This window comes from Saccopteryx bilineata, chromosome X, assembly GCF_036850765.1.
Source record: "Saccopteryx bilineata isolate mSacBil1 chromosome X, mSacBil1_pri_phased_curated, whole genome shotgun sequence".
Taxonomy (NCBI): domain Eukaryota; kingdom Metazoa; phylum Chordata; class Mammalia; order Chiroptera; family Emballonuridae; genus Saccopteryx; species Saccopteryx bilineata.
Genome location: NC_089502.1, coordinates 91098252 through 91111013, shown reverse-complemented (window position 1 = coordinate 91111013; position 12762 = coordinate 91098252). Strand labels below are relative to the sequence as shown.

The 12762-nt window shown below is 37.0% G+C and overlaps 1 protein-coding gene across 10 annotated transcripts in view; it reads left to right on the top strand.

Moving 5' to 3' along the window:
* Positions 1–12762, top strand: part of CASK (calcium/calmodulin dependent serine protein kinase) — a 493794-nt gene that overhangs the window by 456500 nt on the left and 24532 nt on the right. For 6 of the 10 annotated variants that reach the window (XM_066250388.1, XM_066250385.1, XM_066250383.1 and 3 more), the window contains 3 exons: positions 4463–4578; positions 11507–11587; positions 11699–11779. In XM_066250388.1, coding sequence (XP_066106485.1) covers positions 4463–4578; positions 11507–11587; positions 11699–11779 — 278 coding nt within the window. The remainder of the gene's footprint in view (positions 1–4462; positions 4579–11506; positions 11588–11698; positions 11780–12762) is intronic. The other 4 variants (XM_066250386.1, XM_066250384.1, XM_066250381.1 and 1 more) reach the window with 1 other exon arrangement.

Genomic DNA, 12762 nt, shown 5'->3' with positions numbered 1-12762 from the left:
TCATTATTAAAACTCCCACAAACTGTGAATTGAAGGGAACTTCCTTAACCTGATTGAAAGCATCCACAATAAACCTACAGCAAACATTATTGGAAAGGAAAAAAATAATGCAGGTAATATGATTTTGTGTATAGAAATTCAAAGGACTATAAACAACCTTAATATTAGAGTTTAACAAAATGGCGGGTATAAAATCAATATATAAAAATCAATTATAGCCTGACCAGGCTGTGGCACAGTGGATAGAGTGTCGGACTGGAATGCGGAGGACCCAGGTTCGAGACCCCGAGGTCGCTGGCTTGAGCACGGGCTCATCTGGTTTGACCAAGGCTCTCCAGCTTGAGCCCAAGTCGCTGGTTTGAGCAAGGAGTCACTTGGTCTACTGTAGCCCCCCCCCTCGGTCAAGGCACATATGAAAAAGCAATCAATGAACAACTAAGATGCCGCAATGAAGAATTGATGCTTCTCATCTCTCTCCCTTCCTATCTGTCCCTATCTGTCCCTCTCTCTGATTCTATGTTTCTGTCACAAAAAATAAAAATCAATTATAGTCTTATTTACCAGTAATAAACAGAAAAACATTTGTAGCATACCATATATTAACACCACCTGCAAAACCATAATACTATAAAGTATTTTTGCAAAAAAAAATACAGAACTTAAATTTTATCAGGACTCCAACATCAGGAAATGAAGAAAACAGAGGGACTTGATGACGATACCACAAAGATTAAATCAAAAAAATCTGGACTTGTAAACTACAAAACAAACAACCAGATACTGTAACACACAAACTGCAAGAAGAAAAAGAAGAGAGGGAAGGAGGAGGAACCTATAACCTATATTTGTTTCAAAATATATGGGTGGGCTCTGGCCAGTTGGCTGAGTGGTATAGCATCGGCCTGGCGTGCAGGAGTCCCAGGTTCGATTCCCAGCCAGGGCACACGGGAGAAGCGCCCATCTGCTTCTCCACCCCTCCCCCTCTCCTTCCTCTCTGTCTCTCTCTTCCCCTCCCGCAGCCAAGGCTCCATTGGAGCAAAGTTGGCCCAGGCACTGAGGATGGCTCTATGGCCTCTGCCTCAGGCTCTAGAATGGCTCTGGTTGCAACAGAGCAACGCCCCAGATGGGCAGAGCATCGCCCCCTGGTGGGCATGCCGGGTGGATCCCGGTCAGGCACATGCTGGAGTCTGTCTGACTGCCTCCCTGTTTCCAACTTCAGAAAAATACAAAAAAAAAAGTTTTAAATACCATTTATAAACCCTTCTTTTAAATGAACAAACTAGTTACAAATCTAACAAAGATGTTCAAGACATTTATAGGATAAATTATAACATTTTTTGAGATATTAAAAAACACCTAAGTAAGCAGAGAGACATACTGCATTATTGGACTGGAGGACTCAATATTGTAAAGATGTCTATTTCTCCCAGATTGAACCATAGATTCAGTGTAATCCCAACCAAATCTTAACTATTTTGAAATTGATAGGCTAATATTAAGGTTTTCATGGAAATTCACAGTATCAGGAACAGTCAAGATGTTCTTTAGGCGACCCCTGTGTTTTGGCCATTCGACCCCCGCCGGGGTCGCGACCCACAGGTTGAGAACCGCTGTTCTAGAAAAATAAGTAGAGTAGTCTTACTCCACCTGATACCAAAACAAAGCTGTAGTAATTAAGTTAATAATATATGGTAATATAAATGCTCAAATAGACCAATTGAAGAAAACCCCAAAATACTCCCATATATAAATAGTCACTAGTGAGGAATGTATAGACTTTTCCATAAATCATGCTGAGATAATTGGGTATTCATGGAGGGGGAGAGGCAAAAAAGACAATCCCTAACTTTACACCATATGCAAAAATTATTTCCAGTATATTAAAAATCTAAATGTGAAAAACAAAACTATAAACCCTTGAAAAGGTAATATTGGAATATATCTTCAGGGACAAAGGAAGATTTCTTAAACAGGATATCAAAAATACTCCCATAAAGGAAAAGATAGCTAAATTTGACTAAATTAAAACTAATAAGTAATATTCATCAAAGGTACCATAAAAACAGTAAAAAGACAAACCACAAATTGGAAGAAGATATCTGCAACATGTATGACTACCAAAGATGTGATATCCAGGCCATTTAAAGAATTTCTGCAGCCTGACCAGGTGGTGGCACAGTGGATAGAGCGTCAGACTGGGATGCGGAAGGACCCAGGTTCGAGACCCCGAGGTCGCCAGCTTGAGCGCGGGCTCATCTGGCTTGAGCAAAGAGCTCACCAGCTTAGACCCAAGGTCGCTGGCTCCAGCAAGGGGTTACTCAGTCTGCTGAAGGCCCACGGTCAAGGCACATGTGAGAAAGCAATCAATGAACAACTAAGAAGTCGCAACACGCAACAAGAAACTGATGATTGATGCTTCTCATCTCTCTCCGTTCCTGTCTGTCTGTCCCTGTCTATCTCTGCCTCTGTAAAAAAAAAAAAAAAAAAAAAAAAAAGAATTTCTGCAAATCAAAAAAGCAGACAATTGGATAGAAAAATAGTTAAAAGACTTGAACAGGCACTATACAAAAAAGGAAAGCCAATAGCTAATAAACATGAAACAGTGCTCAATCTCATTAATAATCAGTGAAGTGCACATTCAAAACACACTGTTATTACATTACTTGCCTACCATGGTGGCTAAAATTAAAGAGTGATAATACCAAGTGTTATCAATAAAGTAGAACAATAGGAACTGCTGGTGGGAATGTAAATCAGTACAACTACATTGGAAAATAACTTGTTTTCAATAGCATTTAATGGCATTCTGATAGTAATTTTGGATTCTTCTTATATGTGGCTCGCTTAATGACCCTTAGTTGGTCCACAAACAAAATAAGCAAAACCTTCTATGGAAATACCACAAAATTATTTACTTGGGGAGCAATCTTTTTTTTTTTTTTTTTGTATTTTTCTGAAGCTGGAAACGGGGAGAGACAGTCAGACAGACTCCCGCATGCGCCCGACCGGGATCCACCCGGCACGCCCACCAGGGGGCGACGCTCTGCCCCTCCAGGGCGTCGCTCTGTTGCAACCAGAGCCACTCTAGCGCCTGGGGCAGAGGCCAAGGAGCCATCCCCAGCGCCCGGGCCATCTTTGCTCAAATGGAGCCTCGCTGCGGGAGGAGAAGAGAGAGACAGAGAGGAAGGAGAGGGGGAGGGGTGGAGAAGCAGATGGGCGGTTCTCCTGTGTGCCCTGGCCGGGAATCGAACCCGGGACTTCTGCACACCAGGCCGACGCTCTACCACTGAGCCAACTGGCCAGGGCCGGGGAGCAACTTTTTAACATTTGTGCATATGTTACAGATGGTGTCATGTAGAACAAAATTCTAATTTTCTGATTGTAGTTCTGTGGATTTAATTGTATCACTTCTTTTTCTGTCTTAGACTAGAATCATCATGTAGTAATAGTGCCATTTATTAAGCATCTACGGTGCCTGCCACTGTGCTAGGGACATTGTTAACAGTTTCTGCTTTAATTCATCCATAAGGCTCCAAGGGATTAAGCAGCTTGCCAATAGAACGTACTGGCTGAGAGCATGGGCTCTCGTGCCAGACTGTCTTCCTTCTCCCACTTATTAACTGTGTGATTTGACACAAATTATTTTTTTTAATAATTTTATTTTTTAATGGGGCGACATCAATAAATCAGGATACATATATTCAAAGATAATATGTCCAGGTTATCTTGTCGTTCAATTATGTTGCATACCCATCACCCAAAGTCAGATTGTCCTCTGTCACCTTCTATCTAGTTTTCTTTGTGCCCCTCCCCCTCCCCCTTTTCCTCTCCCTCTCCTCCCTCCGCCCGTAACCACCGCACTCTTATCAATATCTCTTAGTCTCACTTTTATGTCCCTCCTACGTATGGAATAATGCAGTTCCTGGTTTTTTCTGATTTACTTATTTCACTTCGTATAATGTTATCAAGATCCCACCATTTTGCTGTAAATGATCCGATGACACAAATTATTTAGCCTTTCAGTTCTTTGATCCGCTCATCTGTAAAGTGGTGATGCAATTTCATGTGTTTGAAAAGATTAAATGAGTTAATGCATGTAAATTTCTCAGAAAAGCACCTAACACTAAATCAATAAAAGCTAATAAGTGATAAACCAGACCTGTATGAACTCAAAATTCTATGCTCTTTCCACTATATGTCCATATGTTTAGACTTCTTATTTATTTTTTCAGTTAATATATGTTCAAGGAACACAATGTCATTTTAAGGTTGTATTTTTAAAACATTTCTAAGAAATTGTCATGAAAGCCAAAGAACAAGCTTTATCTGAATGACTTGAAAATTTTGTGAGGAATATGTTCATGCAGGTTCATGTAAAATCCTCAAATCAGTATTTTTTCTTTTTTATCAACATAAAATTATACAAAAGGTTTCTTTTTCTCTCTCTTCCTTTGTATGCTAGGCGAGTAGCTTGCATTGCCATGGAGAAGACCAAACAGGAGCAGCAGGCCAGCTGTACTTGGTTTGGCAAGAAAAAGAAGCAGTACAAAGACAAATATTTGGCAAAGCACAATGCAGGTAGGGAAAAGTACGACTGTTACTGAGGCTGGTTACACATCTCAAAGACCGTAATAGATATCACATCTCAATTCAATCTTCAGAGTTCTTTCCACCATATGAGATCTTCATCAGCTTGCAAAAAGCGTTAAAAAAAAAAACCTTCCTTCAATTGTTATGTTGGTTATTTGCCAGGTATTTTACAGAGCTACACTTTATAGGAAGAAAATGCTATTTGGAAATAGTATTCTCTGGAACAAAAAGAACCCAGTGTGTTAAGTCTTCCTCTAGGAAATGAAAGCTTGAGAATTTGCTGAGTTACCAGGATCCTTGCCTCCTTGAGCAAATACTCTTGCTCCTGGCTTCTCTCTGACCCTTGGACTTGGCACTAAAATGCTTTTCAAAGGGCAGAGGTGCACTCTTCACAGAGAACTGTGCTGCAAATGGTTCAGTGATTGGTTTGAAGAAGCACAAATGACATTGGGTACTAACTTGGTTTAGTCAGTTTCTGTGACTAGTCTTCTTTCCTCACGATATTTCCTTGGCTCCTAAAAGACCAAGAACATTATTGTGGCCTTCCCATTATGGTATGTTTGTGTGTATGGAAGCTTGCGTACACTTAAGGCAAAACACTCACTTGTAGGCCAAAATCTGAAATGAATACCAAAAAAGCATGATCTGTCATTGCAGCAGAATTCCCAGAAGACTGACAGGATGTAACTTAAGTTAAAGCAAGTGCATGCTGATATACAAAGTGGATTTTACTTATTTTCTATAAATTCTTAATATGACTCCTTTTATAAGGAACTTTTTCTAAGGAATTGCAAGTCCCAACACTGGTATTAGATTAGTTCCCAAGGTTTCAGAAATAACTCCAAAAATCAAACATATGGGGGGAAAAAATCAAGTGAATACAGTCATTCATATCCAATTTGACAGTATAATGTTTCTGACAAATAAGAAATGCATTTCTCTCTGTAGAATAGTATAACATGTTATTAGCATTCGTTAGGAAAAATTATTTAGAAACTCAGAATAGTTCATTTCTTATTCAGAGAGTAAAAGTAAACATTTTTAAGTACTGTGGAATGTGGAATAAATTTGAATGGCTACATTTTATTGCCAATAAATTGTGTCATTTCTGATTATGTAACACTACTGAGCAATAGTCTGTTAATGGCTTTTCTGTTTTTTTTTAAGGGAAGAAATATTTAAAGCAGAGTAAACATAATTTAGCAACTATTAATTGTGAATGCTCAAGTAGTACTATTTGAAGAAACTCACTATAGTATCAGCAGAAACTTACTTAACACAAAATGCCAGTGGTTTTTTTGGCCAAGGCTCCATAGTCACCTTTATTTACGTCAACTTCTAAGAGGTTCACAAGCTGTGTCAACAGTCTATATATACATATCCTTATAATTTTTACAATGATTTTAAGTGATATAGACAGATGGCATCAAAATTAATTTAAACCCAAAAAAGCAAAGAAATGGCTGATTGAGTCTGTCATTCGTCATTAGCTTTCTGTTATACTAATACAGAACAAATATTCAGGGGTATTCAATTTGCCAGTACCAGTTCAGCTCTGAGGAAAAATACAAAGCCATCTGATTGAAAAACTAGAACTCTAAATTCTGGCAAAGAATTTATGCATCATTCGCTTAAGAATTTTGCCTTTTTCTCTCTTTCTGTGCCTTGACACCCTGGGGCATCACTGATCTTCCATGATTCCTGTTCTGATTCATCATAGGTGATGCTCAGTGGTTGTGCAAACACGCCTGTAAGCTTTATAAGCAACCTGAGATAGGACCAGGAGTTAGCTCACCTGAGTAACTGCAACTTTCCAAGATTATTTGGTTTCTGCGGGCCTCAAAACAAGAGAATCTCAAATCACATTAGTCAATCAAGTATATCTTTTCTAATTCTAAAATTCAGTGGAGCTCAGGTTCTTTCATTACTGGGCCTAACAAATGGGTATCATTTAATGAAGACAGGTACTCATTCACTGTCCTTTATCTCAGGCTTTAGCTCTGGTAAACATTGCCTATCAAATTTGACAGGCATCACCCTTGATAAAGGAGACAGGAGCCTCATCAGAATAGAATAGAATTGCTTTTTCTCTTTTGACATTATACTTTCTATCCAAAACCATGGACCTAAGTTCTTGTAGATTTAGAACTAAGAAACAGGGAGATCCACCACCACCGCTTTTCTGTTATCTTCAGCATTTTCCTAAGCAATGGTCTTCTGGGCCTCAGCACCTTCCTTACCATGCTTACAATTTCCTCTTACATCTCAGTATTTGTCACTGCCAATGAGACGCTACTTTCATGCCTTTTGATAGACAGTCTGAGCTTCTTATAACGTCCTTGCAGAGCCACTCAAGGTTCTTTGTAGAACTTATGTTTAGGATTACTTGTAATTGTCTAGTCAGAATCTCATGAGGTGTCTCCTATTAGTGTTTCCAGTCAGGAGGAGACCCAACTTCTTTCCTGGACTTTCTAAAATATGCTGTATGGCAAGGGCTTTCTGTCACCATCTCTTCCGGTTTCTTCTCCTTCACCAACCAAAGCCTTCATTTTATTCATTATAAAGTCCAGAAAATCCATTTGCTTAGTGATTATCTTGATAAGAGATGAAGTCAAAACGGGAAGTCAAACATTTTATCAGCTCTCTTTTTTTAGCTATAATGAATGTTCATCCTAATATGCAACATTACCTATATAAAGAATTGCTCTAAAAGAAAGAAACAAATACTGGTGACCTCCATCAGTAAGGTGGATATTTGAGAACTTTGAAGTATCATATTCTTTACTACGAAGAACTAGCTTAATGGGCTGTGGGTCACAAATCAAACTATTTCTGATGGTTTTTGTGGCGTTTTCAGAAGTTATTGTAAAATAAAGTGGGGGGGGGTCCTCTCATAGTCCTTAGTAAATTAAAATAAGGGCCATATGTTTTGTTTCCTGCTCCAAATATTTGAGAATTCAGCATCTATTGATGGCAAAACCCAAACCTTATGATCATTTTTCAGTTTTTTTATATTTTTAGTAAAAAATAAAGATGGGAACTTTGTCAATATCTAGAACTGATGGAAATTATAATACTAGATTTAATTATTTTTCATTTCATTTCTGTCACCAGGAAATTTTACATATCTAGTTAAAAGCAGAATCATCTTCAAACTGTGTTGCCTACATCTCACATTATAAAGTGGCAGTTTGTTAGCTGAATATGACCCATAAATAAGTTTTGTTTTCCCCATACACATACGGTGTTTAAAATAATAGTTATCACATTTGAAAATCAGATATTTAACATAAAAAGCCGGGTTTCTGCTTTCCATTGAAAACAGAGAATATGGTAACACAAGGCCCATTTTCTTTGTTAATGACTCTAGGCTGTTGATGTCCATTTTGAACTGTACACTCATTCTCCAGACTCTTTCTCTTGGACCTGTTATCCCCACCATCCATTCCTGCACCTGGCCAACTCATTTCAGCACATTAGCTGCCTGGTCACTGCAGGCATTTGAGTGTGCACTCATCCCACTGTTACCAGTGTGCAATGTCTTTTCTAATTGAAGATTTATACAATATTTGAAGGTACTGGTAGCTTTACAAAACTGAGATAAGGTGGCCCTGACCAGTGGCTCAGTGGATAGAGTGTTAGCCTGGCATATGAATGTCTGGGTTTTGATTCTCAGTCAGAGCACACAAAAGAAGTGACCACCTGCTTCTCACCCCCCTTCCTCTCCCCCTTCTCTCTCTCTTTCCCTCCCACAGCCAGTGGTTGGATTGGTTCAAGTGTGGGCCCCAGGCACTGGGGATAGCTCAGTTGGAGTGCATTAGCCTTAGGTACTAAAAATAGCTCAGTTGACTTAAGCATCAGCCCCAGACAGGGTTGCTGAGTGAATCCCGGTTGGAGTACATGCGAGAGTCTGTCTCACTATCTTCCCTCCTCTCACTTAAGAAAATAAAACTGAAATAAGGAATCAATGTTAAAGGCTTATTTACAAAAAAGATTCAACTGGAAAATAGTTATCTAAATACTTAAAAGGGTCATGGAAATTGAGTAGCTTACCAGGAAATCAAGCTAGTATGAGCCAACTATGCCAGATAGTATTTCTGAAGCCTTGGGAATAGATTTGACTATGGTGAGTATAGTGCTTACAGCAAATACATTTTCAAGTTACTAAGTAAACTTTTAAAAAATAGTCATTAATTTAGTTTTTCAATGTTAGAGCCCTGAATAGAGGTATTTAAATATCCTGTAATACCCTATTTACATACATCCATATATGAACATAGAGGACTTGTACAGTACCATTCATAGGTGTGTTTAAATTATGCTTAATGTCACAAATTAGTACTGTTGACTTTAAAAAGCTATAACCTTTTTTTTCCTTTAATACAGAGTACTCTAAAGACAACAAGAAGTGGGATATAATCTCACTGCCCTGTGGGCATTTTTCTTTTTAAGCAATATAATAGGCACTTGTAAATAGAAATTACAAAGAGTACAGGAAGGTACAAAATGCAAACCAAAAGGCTTCCACATTTACACTCCCTGAAAAAGCTTTTTTTGTAACTATTTCCAGACAAAATTTCTATGCATATACTAGCATATAAAATCCACTGGCTTTTATATAAGGATATTGTTGAATTTTTATTAAATGGGTTTGTTTCTGATTTATTTGCCTCATGTTTAGAATATTGCATGGTAAAGTTTCTTTTGTGCATATTATACTTTTATTTTACTAATATATTAAAAGCCATATTTCAATGACCCCTGTACATTTTTCATGCTGTCTTACTCCCAATGGCCTCTGTGCATGTAAGTAACCTGTTGAGTGACTATGCCTCTTTGTTTTTAATGGTTTCTTTTCATTAAGTCCTTTTTTCTTTTATCAGTGAACATCTTAAAACCTTTAGAAGTCCGGTCTAAGTGTTCTCCTTATATTCCTGTATGTCTTATTTTAAAATATTCTTTGTTATTGTTTCTCAATCCTATGACCATGTGTTGATTTTATTGAGACCAGCGTAACCTCCTCATACTATTTGTTTATGGTTAAGATATTGATGTGTAACATATCTGTTCATTTGTTTGGGTGTTGATGGTTAATATCTAACTCATTCTTAGGTGTTTTGTTTTGTTTTTTTAAATACGACAACTCTTATTTCAATAGGCTTGGAGTTAGAGCTTTGTAGAGAAAAATGAGTGTGTATACCATTTAGAAAGTGTGAGTTATTATCCTCTTGATCTTTTGTGATATGTTTGATTATTTTTATATTCTAAAATCTATCAGCTTGTTGATACACCTTTTTCATAAGCATACATTGTTTTGATGGAAATATCACTCAGGGAGCAATAGATAGAAAAAGCAATGTCGTAAGCACTCCTGATTTATTTGTGCAACTCTGGTCTCTCCATTACCACTACAGCATGACTAGGTAGCTCTGCTATGCAGAGAACCTCATGTGCATTTTGATTTTATAATTCTGCCAGTCTAAACACAGAAAGCATTTCTTGGTTTTTAGCTGTTGTTAGAAAATATGCTTTAAAGACTTTTAGTCAACCTTTATGGAACCAAGTTATCAAAAGAAAACCAATGCATAAATACCCATTAACATGCACTAACCCTTATTTTAACATATTGTATTTCTTTTTTTAGTATTTTGGGAATGATACTTTTGTTCATTTATTTGTTTCTGATATACTGCATTCTAGCGTATCCTGTTTTGCATTTTAAGGTTCTTTGCTACTGGGAAGATCACAAATGTAAAGGACTGAACTGATACTCAGAAGCATTTTGCCATATTTTTCAGGGATTAACTTCTTAATGATTGACTAAAACACCCCAGATTCTTTTATTATACAAGGGAATCAATTTTATTGCATTTCTTTCAACCCCTCTAAAATCCATAGCATATTTCATATCCTTTAAAAAAGAAATTTCAGTGTGCCTGACAATATTTGGGTATTACCATGCAGAAAAATATTACAGGAAATATAGATGCATGATTGAGACTTTTCAAATGTGTGTGAGAATTGGACTACCTTGAACTTCAACAGGAATGTTTATCCTCTGCAGAAAAATTTTGTAATAGTTTTATTGAGAGGCAGGTTTCCAAAAACAAATTGTTTTTCAAGTCTTTCTTCTCAGTCTGCAATGATTAGAGAACTCCCTTTTGCAAAGGTTTTCAAGCTCAGACTCTGCTTCATGCTTCTTTCCATTCTGTTCATCCTGATTCACTGTACACAGACTGACAAAGTTTGCAGCCCAGGGAAGCGTGTTCCCCTACTTACATTCCGAAGACTTTCCATCAAATGGATAGCTGGATTACAATAAAACTTGTGAAATGCTCATTTCAAAGGCTTGTGAAATCATAGTTCCAGTACTTGGCTTTGAAAGAATCCAGCATGCTGCCTTCAGCAACTCTGTTGAAAGAAAGAACCATGAAGTTAAAGACCAGCTGTCCATACATCCCACATCCATCCCTAGAAATAATCTAGCTCGCCTCTTTCTTGGTTAATTTTAGTTGCATTCATGCTATATTCATGTTGGTCACTGTCTGCAGACTTTTTCCTTTTTATTGCTGATTTCTTAGAATTGCAAAAATATGAACAGCATGTGGTTTTGAATGAATTCATATGATTTGTTGGATACTGCATGAAAAGAGATGCAGTATCTTTTAGAATTGGACTTTTATGCATGTGCTCAACATATCTTTGGATGCCCCTGCTTCTAAAAGTGCATTTTCATGGGCTTAAAAATGAAATTATTTCCCAAAAGGTTGTATGACTTAAATATATTATAAGTTGGATTCGTGTTTTTTAAGACATGATTTTATTGTTACTTTAGTTTTGCCAGTAAAATTATAATTTACATACATGAAATACTGTGTCTGCGAATTTACTTTTCTTCCAAATCTTTGCATTTTAGTGTTTGATCAATTAGATCTTGTTACATATGAAGAAGTAGTAAAACTGCCAGCATTCAAAAGGAAAACCCTAGTTTTATTAGGTAAGTCTGATTGTGGAAACACATGGCTCTTTTATTCACATCTTCAAAGCATTTTGTGAATGTTATTAACATTTGTCAATATTAACTTCCTTTTTTAAAAAAATGGCATAGGTGCACATGGTGTTGGGAGAAGACACATAAAAAACACCCTCATCACAAAGCACCCAGACCGGTTTGCATACCCTATTCCACGTAAGCAATATCTCTCTTTTAAGTATATTTTTTCTAGAACTACTAATAGTTAATATATCTTTTCTGATTACATTAATAATAACTGTTCACTATAAGAAGTTTGGAAGATCAAAAAAAGAACAAAGAAGAAAATGAGCTGATAATCCTAACCCCACTCCCGTAATGATAGTGCTGTAGATATTTTGTTTTATACCCTTCCAGGCTTCTCTTAGTGCAGAGATAAGTAGTGTGTGTGCTTGTTTGTTGTTAGTGTTTAACAAAATTGGGCCCATTCATTCTGTTTGTAACCTAATTTTTCCAAAAGTATGTCATAAATATTACCCAGATGAATTATTCTTCAGAAAAAATGTTTTAATGATAGTATAGTTTTCTTCTTACTCAATAACTAAACTGTTGACTTTTATCACTTTCAAAACCCAGTCAATGTGCTACCAGTTGTTTATTATAAATCTGTAATATTTTATTCCCCTTATTTTTTATATCTTATCCTCAACCTCTTCCCTTCTTTGTTTCCTCAACTATACAGTAAAATAACTGTAGAGATATGAAGAGGATTTGAGGTCATGTGAAGCACTTAGCAAATACTAGATAAGTAGTAGCCACCTTACCACTATAATTTTATTATTATTATTATTATTACTACAAAGTTTAAAATTCGAATCCCAAAAGTTTTCTAGCAGTTAGAACTTTGTTCAGAGTGAGAAGACCTAAAGGAGAATGAGTTCTGAGAGCAGCAGGAGGAAAATGTGCAATTGTCTCTGCCCTATGTTCACTTTCGTGCCTTCCGGAAGCCGTGTCAACACCGCTTACAGTTTTCTCTACTCCCCAGAGAGCCATAAGGCTTCAGGAGACGACCCTCATCCCAGAACACTGATTTACACACACAAAAAAAGAAATTCATCAAATATTATTTCAACTGGTATCACTGGGGTTTTCTAATAAAACTTTCAAATGTTCTTTTAATTCTTCTTTCTAGATCATGA